Source organism: Gadus macrocephalus, chromosome 16, assembly GCF_031168955.1.
Source record: "Gadus macrocephalus chromosome 16, ASM3116895v1".
Taxonomy (NCBI): Eukaryota; Metazoa; Chordata; class Actinopteri; order Gadiformes; family Gadidae; genus Gadus; species Gadus macrocephalus.
In genome coordinates, this window is record NC_082397.1 from 25,421,879 (window position 1) to 25,441,643 (window position 19,765).

A 19,765-nucleotide genomic window follows, 5' to 3' on the forward strand; every position below is an offset into this window, starting at 1 on the left:
TCCCTCGATTCATGGGGCCCAGAAGTAGATATCTCCGTTCACTCCAATACAAGTGGGGAACAAGAATGTGTCTCCGCAAAAAAATTCTGGATATCAATCAAAGGCTCATAATTATCTTTATGCCATGTACTAAAAAAATGTTAGTTTTCTCTTTTCAAAACGCTACCTCAATCGTTTTATAAGCCGTTTTATGTTATTATTTTTTGCTGGAGAAGGAGGGGTGGGCAGCTGAAAGGAGTCGTAGTGAAATGTTGTTTCGGCCTGGCATTTGAGAGGGCCTAGTGCACGGCTCCGTTAACTTCTCATTTCCGAGGTTTTTCCTTTTACTAAACATGAATGACGTAGATGGTTTTTAGGCACTGTGGTGACTTTTTATCACTGAAACTGTTTTAGTGATAAATGGATTTTTAGACTGGTTCAGCTGCTGCTCAATGACTCTCAAGTTCCTCTGCATGCGATCATTGCTATTCACCATTTATTGATCCATTTATACAAAGAACGGGTGCATTACGGTATAATTTTTATAATATTGTTAATTGCCTGATAAACATTTCAGTTGCGTTAGTATTTAATTTTTAATTTGCTTGTTTAGCTGTGTATGGCAGTTAACAATGTTGGTGTATTATAATTAATTATGTGGGTAGGCTACTCCAACCTCATGATTGTCTGTGTCATTGTCATTTATGTACTGGTTCCTAGCCTGGGGCTTTTAGCCCCAGGCTAAACTAAGTACTTCCGCTCAATTTGAATTTCCCTTCAGTCTGGGTCTGCGGTATGTTAGTTGGTTTTCTCCGTCAACATTTTCTGTGTCCAATCAGCGAACAGAGGGAGTGGCTGAGATCAATGACGTTAAAGTCAGCTCTCGTTGACAGACATTTTCACGCACGGTGTTTAGTTTGCTTACAACCTGCGCGCAACGTGATTCCCGGCCAAACGTTAGCGATTGGTTATGGCAGATCCAGAGTGGCATTGGGCAGATCCAATAGTTTTAAACTTCAACAGACACCCGCCTTCAAGTGAGCTGACGTTTGTCAATTGAGTAGGTCCAGACTGTGTATAAATGAAATGACTGAGTCTACCCCTAACGGGGGAAGATCCCGAGGGTTGGGAGAGAACCACCACCAACAGTGTGTGTTCTCCCTGCATGCGAACAGATCCACCGGAGCCGTCCCGAACCTCCCGTCCCGAATGCGTTGGCACACACACCTTGGCTGCGGAGGCGAGTCTGGTAGGACCAGGCTAGTATGTTCCTGTGTGTGTATTGCCTTTTTTTAACCTGTGTGGCACTAAGACAAATTCCAATCAACTGTGTTGACATGGCAATAACGTTGTCTATCTATCTATATATTAAACATGGTAGTGCACCACATAGGACACATGGTAGTGCACTAGGACACATGGTGGAGCACCATATAGAACACATGGTAGTGCACTGGGACACATGGTGGTGCACCATATAGGACACATGGTATTGCACTGGGACACATGGTGGTGCACCATATAGGACACATGGTATTGCACTGGGACACATGGTAGTGCACTATATAGGGTACATGGTAGTGCACTGAGACACATGGTCGTGCACTATACAAGGCACATGGTAGTGCACTAGGAAACATGGTAGTGCACTATATAGGACACATGGTAGTGCACTACACATTTGGGCTGATCCAAACAGAGTCCATTTCACCTAATTGGAGAGACAGCATAGAAGTTTTATTTCAAGGAATTAATTTCAAGAAAGGAAAAACAATGTTTAAAGTTGCTTTGGGCAAAATTGAAGAGCTACAATTCGATTGTAAGTTGTTGAGTCCAAATGATTCCAAATCTGTGAGAGAATATCTGTTCTGGATGACCGTGAGTGATCAGGTCCTCTCCTCCTATTGGTTCCTCACATCTCGTTTGCCAATCCCATGCCTACACACTGCATTATCATAGTTCCACGACATGTGTGTGAATGTATTGTTTCTCAATGGGGAAGAGACATAAGAAGGGAGGGAGCAGAGAAGGTAACCTTCAAAATCTTGCTTTCTTTCTCTGCTCATTCCTGCTCTCTCTTTTTGCAACTCTCAAATCATCACAGGACCATGCCTGTGTCGTCTGGTGTAATAGACCCTTGACACAGGCACTGCCCTGATCCTCATACCCTGGCCAGATGCTCCTCCATCTGAGCCTTGGCCGTCTTGGTCTCCTGGATCTTGCGCTGGAAAGCCAAGGCGGTGGCCCGCAGCCGGCTGCGCATGTCGCAGGCAGTCTGATCCAGGAGGGAGGACACCAGGGCTCGCAGCGACGCAGAGTTAGCCTTCTCCTGCTCCGCACGGCTAATGTTGACGACCGAGAGCCCCTCCCACTCATCCGGACTCACCGCCATGCTGGATTGACAGACGGATAAGACAGACAGATGGACAGAGAAAGGTACAGAGAGAGAGACAGACAGAGACAGGGAGCCAGAGAGACAGAGACAGGGAGCCAGACAGAGAGAGACAAACAAAGTGAAAGCGACAGAGACAGAGAGACAGAGCCAGATAGAGAGACAGAGACAGACAGACAGAGAGACAGAGGAAGAAAGAGACAGAGAGAGAGGGACAGAGACAGAGAGATTAGTAAGTGGAGCAACTCTAGATCAAAACTGTTTTACATGGAGATGTGTTAGTACACTTTATGCATTTGCTTGTCGTCCTAATGAGCCGTGAGATTATCCTAATGCCTCTATGAATATAAGTGCAGGCCGAGATAAAGACCCTGAGAAAACAGGGAGGGTGCAAAGTAAACAGACTTTAAAGTATAAGATTGTCCATCGGCCTTGTATTGTCTTTTAACCAACAAACAAATCAGCCATTGCAGCAGTAAGAGCGCGAAATAGAACCCACATGACAGTTTGAGGTACTGATGTATCCTATACCACTCCCCCTTCCTGCAGTACCCCACAGACCTATCAATAACCAATAGTTGAGTAGCCCGCCAACTTGTGCCCTCTTGATATCTTCTCTGAACTTGAACCCACAAAGTACAGAGCATATTTCACCTGGGTGGATGGGTGAGCGGGAGGACTGTGGGCCTTTTGTCGGGGTTGAAGGAGTTGTTGGTCATCAATATGCACAAGTCATCGATGCTCTGGGCCTGAAACTTGTCCTTCAGATCCTTCTCCAGGTGGTACTTGGCCGAGCGGTTCAGTCTGTCTCAAAAACACACACAAACAGACACACGCACACAGACACACAATTTTTCAGACTATTTGCCAAAGTTATTTAATAAACATGAAGCTACTGGTAACCTACTGACCGATGCTGATAGCTCACCCAAGTGACCGCATGAAGTAAAGCGCCACAATCTATTGATAAATATTTTGTCTCAAGTGACATCACCAACATTTGAGCTCAGCAGAAACAGGAGACTGCAGCTCCCCAGAGGGAGGGATTTTTCTAAGGTTTGAATTCAGTTCCTCTCAAGAGTTCCTCTCTTGATGAGACCTCGTACCGTATCTGTTCAACAATCTGCTCCAGCATGCGCTGCAACAAGGCAGCCACCCCCTGGAACACCTCCATCTCCTGCAGCAGCTCTCTCTCCACCTCGTCAGGCCCCTGCTCCACGGCGGCACGCCTGCTTCTGGGGGTCACATTCTAAATGTAACCCTGGGGACTTTTTTAAGAACAATAGCTTTTTTTTGTTGTTGTTGCTTTTTCCCTTCTGGCTGGTAATTAAGACACAATTCTAACTGTCCATTTTGGAGCCTGCATTCCTCCCTCTCATGTAGTCACCTCTCCTCCAGGCAGAGCAGGGTTGCCCTCAGAGGGTCCGAGCACGCCTCCAGGGCTCTCTCCACCCGCGTTCTGAAGGCCACCAGAGCTTCAGTCTCCTCAAGGACTTCCTCTAGCCTCCGCTCCAGCTCTTCCCGTAGGTACTGGATATCTCGTAAACGCTGCTCTGAATCGTGTTAATAAATAAATATTTACATTTGACAAGCACAAAGTATCCATAAACACATATTGTAACCATGGACATATTATAGAACAGACACCGGATTCCAAAATGGCGCCCATTCATTCCTATGTAAACTGCTCAATGGCGCAGGGCAACATGAAGCCGCATCACGGGAGCCTAGCCACACCCTAGTTCATGACGTACCGGATGCAGAAATATTCTTGTTATTTAGCACCCCCCCTTCAACAAACCAGCGCAAGGCCGGTACCGTCCCCCCCCCCTCCCCTGTCAACAACTGAGCGCAAGGCCGTTACGGTCTTCCCCCCCCCCACCCCCCAACAACTTCAAGAGACCCCCACAAAGATGGAATCATAACTCAAACCCTGCATGGAAGTAGTTAACTTCATAAATATGAAAGATTGCTCCATCTAACAAATATCACCAACAACATAATGAACAACGTAAATCTATGTAAGCCTACAGAAACACAGTTCAATGTTATTGCTTAAGAAACACATTCCTTCCAATTATTTACTAAAAATGCAATCAATAATTTATATACAAATAAATGGTAACGTATCGATCAGCAATGAGGTTGGAGTAGCCTACCCACATAAATAATAGTAATACACCAACATTGTTAACTGCCATACACAGCTAAACAAGCAAATAAAAAATGTAATACTAACGCAACTGAAATGTTTATTAACAATATTATAAAAATGATACCGTAATGCACCCGTTCTTTGTCTTTGGATCTTTTGAATAAATGGATCAATAAATGGTGAATCGCAATGATCGCAAGCAGAGGAACGTGAGAGTCATTGATCAATCCATTTATCACTAAAACACTTTTAGTGATAAAAAGTCACCACAGTGCCTTAAAACCATCAACGTCATTCATGTTAAGCAAAAGGAATTAAGTAATTCGTGTTTACATAACCTCTGGTTCACCTGCTTCTAAGAAGCGGCGTCCCTTTGAGCTTCGTGGGCAGACTGGAGACTCATTACACAAGCCCGTAGATACGGACACTTGTACCAGTCTCCTAGTTCCCCACATTATCCCCTCTACCTCCCTTCTACAGTCTGTGGAAGGTGAGAAGACGGGTCTGCGCGCTGTGGTTACAGCCAGTGGACAACGCGTGGGCATGAGTGCAGCGGCTAGACGGCTCGCTGCCTGTTCAGCGGACACGAGCGCGGCGTCTAGACAGCTCGCTGTTTGTACAGCGACTAGCTCTGTAACGTCTACCACGCTCGCTGAGCCTCCTCTCTTTCATGGGATGCCACCCTTGGTTCACACAGTTTGGAGGCGGTAGGGGCCGAGGAATACGGGTTATTCCTGGACAGCGTTCCTCAGCTGTCAGCTCGCCCTCTCTCCGACCGTTATGCGTGTTGGCAAGAGCGGTGCGTTCTACCATCGTGGTTGGACAACACGTTGAGATGGGGCCATCCCATACAGTTCAAGCGCCGTCCCCCACCCTTGATGGGTTTGGTGGAGACCAGGCTACGGGACCCAGCAGCAAGCACGGCTTTGGCAGCAGAGGTGGCCCGTCTCTTGGAGAAGGGGGCCATCACTGCCGTTCCCCCCCACGAGTCACACCTAGGGTTTTACTCCCGCTACTTCCTGGTTTCCAAGAAGTCAGGGGAGAAGAGACCTATTCTGGATCTTCGCGTGTTCAACAGATTCGTTGCCGTGAGGAAATTCAGAATGCTCACTATCAGAGCGCTGCTCCGATGTGTGAGAGAGGGCGACTGGTTCACATCCCTGGATCCCTGTTTGGCAGGCGCACAGGAAGTTCCTCCGTTTTGCCTTTATGGGAGGGGCGTACGAGTACCAGTGCCTGCCATTCGGCTACTCCCTGGCCCCGCGCACCTTCTCAAAGTGTGTGGAGACGGCGTTGGGACCGCTCAGGCGTCAGGGAAAGACGGTTCTCTTCTACCTCGACAACCTACTTATTCTGAGCAACTCAGAGGAAGCTGCGAGAAGGGACACCATGACGGTGATAAACCATCTCTCTTTCCTGGGTTTTGCCATCAACTAGGAAAAGAGCTCCCCGCTCTCCGGCCGGCAGATAGTCTACTTGGGGCTTCGCCTAGACTCTGCCACTATGACAGCGATGCTCTCGCCTCCTCGGCAAGACGCCATCCTGTTGGCACTCTCCCGGTTTCGCGTTCACAGAAACGTGACCGCACTGTCACCATGCACCAGTTAGGGCTGATGGCAGCCGCCCATCCCGTGGTTCCCCTGGGTCTGCTCTTTATGCGCAGACTCCAGCTGTGGTTTGCTCGCCAACGGTTGGACCCCATGCGACACAAGCCCAGGGTGCTCCTCGTACCCCGTTCGGTGTCACCAGACCAGGAATATTGGGGAAACCCCCCCGCCCTTCTCAGGGGTGTCCCCCTAGGCAGAGTGACGTCCTACATAGTGGTCTTCACGGACGCCTCGTTGACGGGTTGGGGAGGAACGTGCCTCTCTCACTCGGTGGGAGGCGAGTGGCGCACGCCCCCTACAGCTCACATAAATGTGCTGGAACTCGCCGCTGTGAGGAAAGTGCTGTTGCATTTCTTTCACCCTGTACGTGGCCGCCACGTTCTGATCAGGACAGACAGCGTGTCGGCGGCAGCGTACATAAACAGACAGGGGGGAGTGCGCTCCTCTGCTCTCCACCAAAAGGCGGTTGAGCTCTGGCTTTGGGCTCATCAGTATCTCCTCAGTCTGAGAGCCCTGCATATCGCGGGCGCCCAGAACTTCGGGGCGGACCTCATGTCTCGCGGCGCTCTCCCGCCGTTTTTCAAATGAAAAACGGACTAGAGGGGTTCCTATTGGCTCGCCAATTGACGAGTTGGTTTTGTCTGCCAATATATCACTCCCGCCGTTTTTTCAAATAAGAAACTGACGAGAGAAGCCCCTTATTGGAGAGTCGAACTCCAGAGCTCCGCCCCCGGTGGTAGCGGACCTAATGGAAACCGTATTACTCAGGTTTTTCTCTTCACTTTTCATGGATTCCATGAAGCACGGATTGGAGCCGGAGTCTTTACAGACTCACTTTTTTCTCTTGATCATCGCCTTGCTTGATCTAGGAGGAATTCGTTTTTTATTAAGCTGTTGTGTTTTGCACATCCTCTGCTTTTTGGAGTCTTATGTGCCCTGGTTACTTAAGTTTTTTGACTGGGGTCCAGCAGGAGTACATCGATTGGGCTCCGCTCGCAGCTTCGCCTTAGCCCATAAGGCGTAGCCTACATGAAATAGAACGATAGTTATGATATTATAACTCTAGTTCTATGATTGTAGGCGTAGCCGTCTAGTTTCCCACCTGCTGTACCCTCCAAATGCTGAAAGAATAACGTGGAGGATGAGCGGCGGTATGCGCCGCTTTATATACATGTGGGCGGTACCCACAGTGATTGGTGCATAGCTGAAATTTTCAGTGCGCGCGAGCCGGGACAAGCCCATAAGGCGAAGCCTAGACGGCTACGCCTACAATCATAGAACTAGAGTTATAATATCATAACTATCGTTTCCTTTAGCCAGCAGCTGAACTTACAACAGACCTGACCTCAGGGAACTGTGACCCACAATTATTAGTCACGAGTCAAAAACACAGGGCTCTCAAGTCTCACGCATTCGGCGTGAGACACACGCAATTCAACCCATGCACACGCTCTCACGCCACACGCAGAGAAATTACCAGGATAGCGCCTACCAATTTGGGCCGCTATTTAACAGTGGAACAGGTAGGAATCAATTGGGTTTCCCGTACATAGGGTAACCAGACGTCCTCTTTTGCCCGGACTTGCCCTATTTTGGAGACACTCTAAAAAAATCGGATTTTATTAAAGCCTCATACATGTTCACATTGAATTTGCGCTGCGTTTCCCTTGGTCGTTCATAAACTAGTTAGGCTACGCCCTCCCCTACTCAGTTCTGTTCGCTTTGCATTGGTGGAAGTGAGAAAGGGGGAGTGGTTAAGAAGAAATTTTCAAGATTTGTGCAGAGCAGCTGGCAGGAGTGTTCACGCATCTTTTCGGCCTCTCCCTGAGGTTGAAAAAGGTGCCAACACTCTGGAAGACATCCTGCGTAGTCCCTGTCCCGAAGAAGGGACGACCCAGCGCTCCAAAAGACTTCAGACCTGTGGCTCTAACGTCACACGTCATGAAAATCTTCGAGAGGATGGTCCTGGAGCACCTCAGGCCCTTGGTGCGTGACTGCCTGGACCCACTGCAGTTTGCGTACCAGACCGACATCGGCGTGGAGGACGCCATCATCTGCCTGCTTCACAGAGCTTACACACACTTGGAGAGGCCGCAGAGCATGGTTAGGATCATGTTCTTCGACTTCTCCAGTGCTTTCGACACCGTCCAGCCAGTCCGGCTGGTGGAGAAGCTCCAAGTGATGAAGGTGGATCCTGACATGGTGGCATGGATTTCAAACTACCTCACGGACAGGCCGCAGTATGTCAGGCTGCGACACTGCTTGTCAGACGTGGTGACCAGCAACACCGGCACACCCCAGGGAACTGTACTTTCACCGTTTTTGTTCTCCCTCTACACCACGGATTTCTGCTACAACTCCCGAGCATGCCATCTGCAGAAGTTCTCTGATGACTCCTCCATTGTTGGATGCATCACAGACAATAGGGAGGAAGAGTATAGGGAACTAGTTGAGAACTTTGTGGGATGGTGTGACGGGAACCACCTTCAGCTCAACACCGGGAAAACCAAGGAGCTGGTGGTGGACTTCCGGCGCAGAAAGAGCACCCCAATACCTGTTTCCATAAACGGGGAGGAGGTGGAGATGGTGGACACCAACAAGTTCCTTGGGGTGCACCTGAACAATAAATTAGACTGGTCAGACAACACTGAGGCCCTCTACAGGAAGGGACAGAGTAGGCTGTTCTTCCTGAGGAGGCTCAGGTCTTTCAAGGTGTGCACTAGGCTACTACAGATGTTCTACCAGTCTGTGGTAGCCAGTGCCACCTTCTTTGCTGTAGTGTGCTGGGGAGGAGGCATCGGGAGCGGTGGTGCCAGCAAGATGAATAAGCTGGTGAGGAAGGCGAGCTCTGTGGTGGGGATGAAGCTGGACTGTGTGGAGGCTGTGACAGAGAGGAGGATGAGGGGGAAGCTGCAGGCGATCATGGACAATCCCTCTCACCCTCACTACGCTGAGCTGAGGCAACTCAGGAGCACATTCAGCCACAGACTCTCTCAGCCACGTGCTTCAAAGCGCTTGGGGGGCTCTTTCATCCCATCAGCTATCAGACTTTATAACACCTCAACCCCCCGCTCCCAACGTCCCCAAAGTCCCAACAGCTCCTTTATCCAGACCTGTTTAAGGACTAAACCGCACACCTAAGAACTGCACCTATTGTTAACCTTGTTATTTGTTATTTATTTACTAAATTTTTCGATTACTTCAGGGTCCCTGCACATTTGGCACATTTATATTTATATTTATACTTATATTTATATTATACCTCATATTTCATCGTACTTATTTATTTACTTAACACACAGGTCACCTACAAACGGAGAGTTACATGTATATAGTAGGTTTGTTTTATCTTAACTTTATCTTATTAAAATAGTTTTGTACTATAATTTTATTTTCAATTAGTAAATGTATTGTATATATACTGTTTTTTCGCTCTTCTCTTTTCCCACTGTACTGCTGGTCACCTGTGAATTTCTCCCAAGGGGGATTAATAAAGGACTATCTTATTTTATCTTAAGAGCCTTCAGATTGGACGGCTTGACTTACTTAATTACCGTCATGTTTTGTAAAAAAAATGTTTACCATTATTGTTTTATAGGGACAAACATTTACAAATTTCTCCTACAGGGGATTGATAAAGTTCTATCTATTGAAAAGAAAGAAACACTTGGTCATACTTTACACACTTTACCACAGCATTGGCCTACTGAATGCAACAGATATATTTTAAGCATTAAATGAATGCCACATTAATATATACTTATGTTTTTGCAGGTTTGCAACGTTTAAAAGTTCAGGGGAAAGTATATGCCTCTTCTGGTGTTGCTTAAAACAATAGCCTTTTGAGGGAGTGTTGTTTCTGAATATTAGTGTTAAGGGCCAATAATGCTTACTATCATACATTAGTCACCATGTCCAGGGGCGGACTGGCCGTCGGGCATACCGGGCGTTTGCCCGGTGGGCCGAGGTGCAATATGGGGCGATAGTCCCGATTATTATTATTTTTTTTTTCATATAATGGTCTGACCGGCTGGCCCACGAAAGTAGTTCATCAGCGGCCCTATTGACACTGGGCTGGCCCAATCACATCCCCTGGGCTGACCCAACACCAACCCCTTTCGATTTGGACCTGCCTACATAATGCATTAGGACGGTAAACAAACTCAGCGTGGCCCATGGCCTTGACATTCTTGACACGCGCACACTAGTCTGCGGCCCATTGGCTGTCTTCTGTACTGACTAGGGGGTCTTCCAATCATATCACAAAACACCTTCTACCTTTAGCTTGGTCGGTGCACAGAAACGCACGTTTCGTGAGAATCCTCCAGTCCAAAATGGAGAGAAAGAGAAAAGGGGGTGCAGAGAAACTGCGAGACAAGAAGAGGCTTGCTCTTCAAGCCAATGCTGCCAAATGTGGCAAAATATCAGAAATGTTTGCCACGGCAGGGCCATCCTCAGCTCCCGTGGATGACAGTGATGCTGGTGGCGATACGATACAACGACCTACGGTAAGCTTACTGATCATGAATTAAAACGTCTCTAAAATATGTTTGACTTAGGACCTATGTTCTATGGCCAAGTTCGTTTGCATTGTAAATACAAGACAAGTCTGTAGCTGTTGCTAGCCCTCAGCCTACTCTACTCTGAAACAGCCAGCCGTTAGCCTACACTCTAATGTTGTGTGTTTGAGTGGTGGGCTAGCCCGTTAGCCTATTGGTGCGCGGTCCAGATACCGAATTATGATAGCCCTATACTCCGTCCAGGGGTATTTTTCGGTAAATCACATTCAATAGTTTAATATTATAAATGAGATTCACACTGTCATAATTTAGCCTTGCACATATCCAGTCTATGGTAGGCTGTGAAGTGCTAATGTTAATGCATTGCGCCCTAACGTCATGCCATGCATTATTCAGAATGTACAGTCCCGTGCGTGAAGTTGACAAGCATTTGCAGTTAAGCATAGCCTCCGTGTACTTTTGAAGTTAAATTGAAAAAATTGTCTAATGGTGGTCGCTGGGACAAAACCAGTTGAAAACCCCTGTGCTAGAGAATAGCTTCTAACGCCAAATGCCAACCCTATGTTTGTGGGATGAGTAGTAGGCTCCCTTTTGACTGGGTAAGTTCACAATTTAGTGGGTACTACTCTTGATACAGTAGAGTAACATCTGATCCATCATTTATTCTCTTCTCTATTCTTTGTCTTTGTCTTCTATTTTTCGTCTTTGTCTTCTATTAAACGCAGGTACACACCCAGTCGGATGAACTCTACCCATTACTGTGATGGACGTGGAGTATACTTTTTTTGTTAATAAATAACACCTTTTGGAAGTGTATAATGCGTCCACTCTCACTGATTGATTTTAACTCATTGCATGGCTTAAGGTATGTGGAAAATAGTTGCACAGTTGGAGTCAGGCTTTTAGCTAGGATTTTTTGTACAGCACTTGATAGTTTTTAGGTAATATTACAATTACACTGATTTATTTATATGTTTAGTAATTTAATACATAATAACAGTGAGTGTAACTGAAACTATCAACAAGGTACAAAATTCAAGTAACAACTTTAACAAAAAGAAACAACTTTCTACACAACTTTAAAGTGTATGATGTATATTGTATTGTATTGAATTTAGATTAACTAAGACCACCACCTTAACACACAAACTCTTGTTGAACTCATAAAGTAGTAGGTTCAGTGACGTGCGGTGAGACAGCTGTCTTCTGTAGCTTATGCGAGCCCGTGAATCAATGTTTCGTTGGAATCATGATGTAACGTTGTTGTAGCGGGAATACAGCAATGCTATTTTCTAATTGGCAGGGCATATGTATGATTCTAGACTTCGCTAGGGCACTGAAGCGACTGAAACGGTGAACTTTGATCACATTCAGCCAAGTTAACAGGTAAAACGGGAGAAAAATAGGGCGTCTTTAGGCCGTCCTGCCTAAAAGTAGGGCGTCCCATTTCTTCTTATTTTTTAGTAGACTATAGGGCAGACGCCCTGCTAGCTAAAAGCCTGGTTGGTGTAGACATTCGAGAGACCAAAAAGACTGAAAAGGTGTGTTATCGAATTTAGTGGGCCGGTCTGGTTCAAAATGCCCGGGCCGATTTTTTGTCCCAGTCCGCCCCTGACCATGTCTGTGGACACATTTGTAAGCAAATGTAAGCAGTAATGCTTACATCCCGCTAAAATCTCACTCTGAACTCAGTTCAAAACTTGAGAGACCTGAAAACATAAGGCAAGGAAGCCTGGGTTTAGAAACACTTCCCTTTCTAATGTGTTCAATATATTATTGAAAGGCCTGCCGCCTCATTATTTACCTAGTCTCTGTTTAGCGCCTTGCTGCACCCGTCTGGATGTCTTGTCGGCCTCGGTCAGTAGCCTCCTGCTGTCCGCCGTGAGCTGCTCGGAGCCGCGCCGCAGAGCCTCCACGACCTCGGGGTCCGGTCCGCCGAGCCGCCGCCACCGCAAGGGCTCCTCCAGGCGAGACATCAGCCCGCTGCAGTGGTTAGAACAGCGTTTTACTGAATATGACTGCGTTAATAGGACAATAACATCCAGGCAGATGATTGAGAAGATCAGGAAAAATATGAAAATACAATTTTAACGAACCCCACATAAGAAGTGATACATTTCCAAAATTACATTAAACATCCATGTTCCGGTTTGTCCTTATACCTTATGGTTTACTGTTGGAGGTTTCTTCACTCAGACGCCGGGTGAATGTTTCTCTTGCACTGTGTCTGCGATTAGAGATCCCGGAGCGTCAACAAGTGGTTGCCAGGACGACCACACAAACACCCAGGGGTCTCATTTATAACCGTTGCGTACGCACAAAACGGGGCTGAAATTGGCGTACGTGACTTTCCACGCCAAGGTTGTGATCTATAAAAAACCAACTTGACGGGAAAATGTGCGCAGCCCTAAGCAAACTCTGACCCATGCGTACGCATGGTTTGGAGGAAAAGGAGAATTTGCGACACAGATGGTGTGGTGGTGAACTGAAGTCAGACCGAAGAATTGTAGAGTGAGAAGAACGATTATGTTTTATCATCGCCCTTCATAAATTTAATTTCAACCCGTATCATGCGTTAAATCTATGTAATCATAATAATTTAAGTCAACTGCGTTATTTCTCAGTTATAACTCCAGAAACATCTCCTTAGAATAGAAATAAAAATAAATGTTCTATATTTAATCCCGTCATATAGGCCTACTGTCCACTGACGGCGCGACTGCATGGAATAAAGCATCTGTCCAACATGTGTCAATAACATAATATTTTTATGTGACACTGTAAACACATAATCAAATGTCAATTAAATCCCAAGTGTGGAAAAACAAGCCACACTCCTCACCACAATCGTTGTCCGTTACTCTTGATGCTTTTCATGACAAGTCAGGCATTAAAAAGGGGTTATGTTCAAGAACATTTTACGTGGGTGATTACAAACTGATTATCCAAGGTGTTCTCGGTCAGTCTTATTACCGTAACCCTATAAATACAGAGGTGAGCGCCGTGGTAATGCTGCACCATATGGCACTTCTGGCGGACCATGCAAATGGCAGGATTCGGAGGGAGAAGGTCTTTAGGGACCATAACGATTTATTGGTAGGCCTACATAAAAATATGTACCTTTTATCCCGTGTCCGCCGAACAAAACTACTTTTGGGGCCTCCATCTCACCCACAAGTGTATCCACTTCAACCTCCGTGAAATTTCGCTTTTTTCACGGAGTCTGTTTTATATGCAGATCGAATTCATGAGGTCATTTGCATTGACCATTTATGGTTAAAAAGGGGCGTGTACAGGGCGGAACGTGAAGCTGATTCAGCTGCGCACACTTGTAGGCACTCTGTGATTTATAAAGAAAAGATTGCGTACGGTGTGCGTACGCAGGGTTTTATAAATCGGAATATTTTTTGGCGCACGCAAAACTTGGCTTTTGGGCGTACGTACACTTTTTGTAACGATCCCACGCAGTTTTATAAATGAGACCCCTGGTCTGATGTGCGGACATTTAAAGGTTGGGTATGGGATTTGCGAAACGCCAGCAGATTTTGAAAATACACAACTCAAATGGTCCTACAACGCTGACTCTGACTACTCCACCCATTCCAAGTACCTGGACGCGCAATCATGCACGAGCGCGAACAGAGATGCGCCAGAGCGAGCCAGGCTAGCGTAGGTTTTCGTTTAACAACATGGCACTACATTCAGCTGTAAGTTGCACCCAGTACAGCGGGAAGTAGGGGTGCTGGGGGTGCTGCAACACCCCCTGTCCGAGGCCCTGTCTTATCACAGAAAACGATCATTTCTAAAAACTCCGGCCAAAGTGGAGATTTCTGAAAACGCCGGTTATGTGTTGTTGTGTCAACGGGGAGAAACGGGATTTTAGGTTCTGAAGCGTCACATTATGCACCAGGAAATGCTTAACGTCATGTGAGCGCCCGCTGTACCGTATTGGTCCGAATATAAACACAAACCCCATTGTAAGACGACCTATATTTGGAAAAAAGATTTGAAGACCAGATCTTGTTTTTATGAATAAATAAATTGTATTAATTGAAATAATATACGAAAATAAAAAGGCATAGAATAAAACATTGCATTGCCACTAAACAGTAGTGCAAATATGCCGTAGGCCTACTGATGTGTACACCAAAGACTACTCCTGACACTCCTCTGCCCCGCTGTGTTCGCTCTGGCTGTGGTCGCTCCGAACTGTTTCGGCCCGTGGCAAAGCGAGTCATCCTCGCTGCTGTCCAAGGCATTTTGAGACGCAGCATTTATTTAAAGGTCCCATGACATGCTATTTTATGTATTCTTTAATGTAGGTATTAGTGGGCAACTAACACAGTATTCAAAGACGTTCCCTAAATTCAGCCGTGGTGCAGAGTTACAGCCACTCCGAGCCAGTCGCACATTGAGCTTCCCCCAAATGCGCTGTTTCGGTGGGCGTGTCAAGGAGGAGGGTGGGGGTGTGGCCCTGAGCAGCTTGCAGCCACCATGCGCTCTGTTTACAGTGGATGTATCGCAATGGCGAGGCGCACACAGCCTTTAGCCGTGTTCTGTAAATATTCTAGAACACACGGGAGTCCTGGAGCTCTATATCTAAATATTATCATATAGCCTACACAGATATCTATATCATATAAGATATATTATCACGGCCAAAAGCTGTGTGAGCCGATATTATGAATCTCAAACGACCGCGTTGGGTTCTCCGACGTTCCTGGTTCTTCAACGTCCACATCAATGTGAATACACACACTGTAACGCAAGTGTTTCTTGTCGGTTCTTTGACGTGTCTTGTATTTCCACAACGAGACTGTCGTGGGGGTTATCTGAGCCATGGTTGAGAAGGAATTGGGGGAAAGGAACTTTGGTTTGACTCGCTGAAGTACATGAACTGCGACATGCCGCCGGTTGCCGCGAGGCACCATCGCCCGGCAGCGGGCAGCCGGCAGCAGGCGGTTCAGTCGACTTCAGGTTGATGTGAAAGTGGAAGAACCAGAGACGTCGCAGAACCCGACAAAGTCGTTTGTGATTCATAATATCGTCTGGAGGCGCACACAATATGTTATATCTGATATAGATATCTATGTATTATATGATATTATTTAGATATAGAGCTCCAGGACTGTAACGGAAGTGTTAACGCACTTCCTTGTTATTTGGATAACCGTTCTGCCGTTGGTGTGATGGCGCATAACACGTCGGACTCTCGTATTATCTCAGCCAAGGTTGAGAATGAATTGGGGGGAAGGAACTTTGGCTTTGACTCCCTCAAGAACATGAACCACGACATGGAGGAGAAAGGGATTGTTGGCGGCGAATGTCTCCCGCTTGAGCCCCGCTGAGGGACCACCGCCGGAGGCGGAGGTGCATAAGCGCTGCCCGGCAAAGATCCCTTTCTCCTCCTTGTCGTGGTTCATGTTCTTGAGGGAGTCAAAGCCAAAGTTCCTTCCCCCCAATTCATTCTCAACCTTGGCTGAGATAACCCCCAATACGAGTCTCGTTGTAGAAATACCAGAGACGAGAGTCCGACGTGTTATGCGCCATCACACCAACAGCAGAACGGTTATCCAAATAACAAGGAAGTGTAGGCCTACAACACTTGCGTTACAGTCCTGGAGCTCTATATCTAAATAATATCATATAATACATAGATATCTATATCATATAACATATTGTGTGCGCCTCCAGACGATATTATGAATCACAAACGACTTTGTCGGGTTCTGCGACGTCTCTGGTTCTTCCACTTTCACATCAACCTGAAGTCGACTAGTCTCGCAAAGCCAGACCAAACTACAGCAAGTAGAATGGTCTGGAGCCACGCTACCTCGAGCCGTCTATCAGTGGGGAAACTGGGCGGGCCTGTTTTTATTTCTTTAAACCAATCACAATCGTCTAGGGCGGGGCTAAGCCCGGGAAGCAGCAGCGGTGTCCATGCAAAATAGAACATCTTTCTTCCTCAGCAAATGCTGCAAGCAAATCTTTTGCAGTTCTTTGCAATTTTCAACGGAAAGAGCCAAACATGCCAACTTTACAGCGCCTTCAAAGTCCTCTTCAAAACTCGCCACACTGCCTAGTTTCCGAGTTTGAGGGGGAGCAACCGGAAGGGGAGGAGTCGCGGCCAAATCCGACGCTAGGCAATAGAGTGGCGAAGTCACGCCCCTTCCGGTAGGGCTCATGGGACCTATGAGATCGAAAAATATGAATGGGTGTCAATGGAGAGAAAATAATTATTTTCTGGTCCCAGTCTTTATATGCCCTGGATTACACATATGTTGTTTGTGGATTTAAAGGATAATTTTTAATGCAAAGAAAAATAAAAATGTTCGTGAAGAAGTTTGATAATTTTAGGTTTTATGTGAGGCCGCTTTGTGAACTACAGCTCTTCGCTGCTCTCGACGCATATGATATACGTCACCACACCCGCCCTTGGAACTCGGCACAGAGATAGCGATCTCTCTGCCCCACTTCACCGCTTTTTCCAAGGGGAGGATAAAAGCATCGAAAGAGGTGAAAACCATTATAAATCGGGGCACGTGCAGAGTTTCAGTTATGCCGATGGGAAGATTGTCGGTCTTCTCCACGCCAGTCACAGGGAGCGTGACGTCATATACGAGCCGTGTAGTCTTTCTCGTTGTGTTTTCTCTGCAGCCTTTATCTGAACAATTGCACAATAAACGGTCGAACTCTTTGCATGAAAAATTATCCTTTAAATCCACAAATAACATATGTGTAATCCAGGGCATATAAAGACCGGGACCAGAAAATAATTATTTTCTCTCCATTGACACCCATTCATATTTTTCGATCTAATAGGTCCCATGAGCCCTACCGGAAGGGGCGTGACTTCGCCACTCTATAGACGCTGTCCACTTCCGTTCAGCCAGACTAGAAGTCGACTGAACCGCGCGCTGCCTGCTGCCGGGCGATGGTGCCTCGCGGCAACCGGCGGCATGTCGCAGTTCATGTACTTCAGCGAGTCAAACCAAAGTTCCTTTCCCCCAATTCCTTCTCAACCATGGCTCAGATAACCCCCACGACAGTCTCGTTGTGGAAATACAAGACACGTCAAAGAACCGACAAGAAACACTTGCGTTACAGTGTGTGTATTCACACACACACACACACACATGTGGCGCTCGCACGGTCGAGTCTCATTGGCGGGCCAACGTCTCTGGGCGGGCCAGGCAGAGTAAGGGGAGGAGCTGAGATTCCTGATGACGTCATGAGCACAGACATTCCAAATCAGCGCGCTTGAGCCTCCGTTTTTTCAAAGGCGAGCAGAACAGCTAGTGCTCGTTTTACACCAAACGCAAGTTTTAGCCACTGGGGGACCATAGGCAGGCTAGGGGAACTCATATTTATGTTAGAAAACCTCCCAAAGTGAGATTTTCATGTCATGGGACCTTTAATGCTCATATGACCTAGTGCTGAAAAAATGTTATATGAAAAAGTGTGAGGGTAGCGGTGGTGCGCTAAACTTGTTCTGTGAGCAGCTGGATGTGAACCATGGTGTGAAGGAAGTGAACACAACGATCGATTTTCAACTGTGCCCGCATGCACTGGTGTAATTGAGCTGCGCTGCTATAGCTATATCTTTTTTTATCAATGTAACGAGTTGCGAGTCTAGTGCAGGCTGAGTTTTTTTTTTTTCAGCACCCCCTGCTGAGAATACGTTCCCGCGGCTATGATTGCACGAGATGTTATAAACATTAAACGGTCACATAAATCATTACTATTTTTAGAAAATGTATGTTTGTTTCATATAATTGTATTGGAAGTCCTGGTTTTCACTAGGGTTTCCGCGGTGTGGACATTTTCACACCGAGTACCTAATACACTCGTCTCAACACCGGTATTACCGAGTATAAACGGTATAAACTTTGAAACTAGGTCAACCGCCACACAAGCATCGGTTTTTAGACCCTTCTCGTCCTTCAGTTGCCGCCAACGTTCGAAAGCAGCGCCTAGGATTATTCTTGATTTCAGTTTTTCTCTTTCAGCGTTTTTATTATCAATTACTCTCTGAAAAAGAGTTTTCCTTCTCTTTGCTGGTGGTGGTGGTGGTGGGGATGGTGGCGTCTTGTCTGCCATGGAAATTGTCTTCTACTGCTAGGTCCAAATGTGGATTAACTAGTTCCAGTAGCTACCGCAGGATAACAACAAACAGGAGCTTGCTCTGGGTCACGAGTACTGCACGAAGGGGTCGCGCGCGGGGCGCGGGGGAGTGCAGTACGACCGTTTGATTGACGTACTTACTGTCCAATGCAACTCGGTGGCAATGGAAATGATTGGCTGGAGTTTTTCGAGCCCTGCCCGTTCCACAGATGATTGACTTGTTTAATTTTCATGTCAGTACTTCTAACTCAGTGGCTGTAAGCGGGTTATGATAAGGATTTCAAGTAATTTTGCAAAAATGGCCAGAAAAGCGAATTCCATACCCAACCTTTAAATAAACATACTGCCAAGGATTCTACTGATAAGTATTTATTTGTTTTGCAAAAAAAAAATACAGCTTTGATTTCCTTACAGTGTACACAGTACATCCGTTAAATGTAAATGTAAAACAAATACATCTAAATTAAATGTATTATTATTATTATTATTATCCAACTCCTCTACGATAAACACGTTGACCAATCATAAGGTACATGTGAGGGGAACTGAAGAAAGCTAAAGTGACAATAGTAGTTTACTCAAACAAATCCAAAAGGATAAATGTCTGCATATATTTTAAATAAAATACAGATTTGCTCAAAGCAAACATGTGATGGTTATAAAATTATAAAACTTTTTTTAGGCACTTGCTGAACCCGATTTAATGATATATACTTCCCGCTTAATCATTTACAGTAGATAGTTGGTCTCCATCATAAAATTACTTCTCAGTTACAATCATAGAACAATGCAATATTCCTTTCATTTTATATTCTGGGAGCACAACCTTTTATTCCTAAGGGAGGAAAAACCATTGAGCCAAGGAGCAGAATGGCTGGGTACATATAACCCAGGCTGAGTACACAGTATGCAGACTGGGTACACATAACCCTGGCTGGTTACAGTAACCCGGGCTGGATACACAGAACCCATGATTTGTACACAGAGC

General features: G+C 46.2%; 1 protein-coding gene and 1 long non-coding RNA gene across 2 annotated transcripts in view; one reads left to right on the plus strand and one right to left on the minus strand.

Moving 5' to 3' along the window:
- tekt1 (tektin 1) overlaps positions 1–13,745 on the minus strand; it is an 18,833-nt gene extending 5,088 nt beyond the window's left edge. Inside the window, exons 1-6 of the mRNA XM_060074520.1 lie at positions 12,816–13,745; positions 12,458–12,636; positions 3,759–3,924; positions 3,478–3,606; positions 3,026–3,175; positions 2,147–2,372 (exon numbers count right to left, since the gene is read on the minus strand). Of these exons, the coding sequence (XP_059930503.1) occupies positions 2,147–2,372; positions 3,026–3,175; positions 3,478–3,606; positions 3,759–3,924; positions 12,458–12,629 (843 nt within the window). The 5' untranslated portion in view covers positions 12,630–12,636; positions 12,816–13,745. The remainder of the gene's footprint in view (positions 1–2,146; positions 2,373–3,025; positions 3,176–3,477; positions 3,607–3,758; positions 3,925–12,457; positions 12,637–12,815) is intronic.
- LOC132474092 (uncharacterized) lies at positions 10,401–11,472 on the plus strand. Its single transcript, XR_009529571.1, has 2 exons — positions 10,401–10,641; positions 11,379–11,472. It is a non-coding gene; the product is annotated as an uncharacterized LOC132474092 (long non-coding RNA).
- Positions 13,746–19,765: the final 6,020 nt, after the last annotated feature.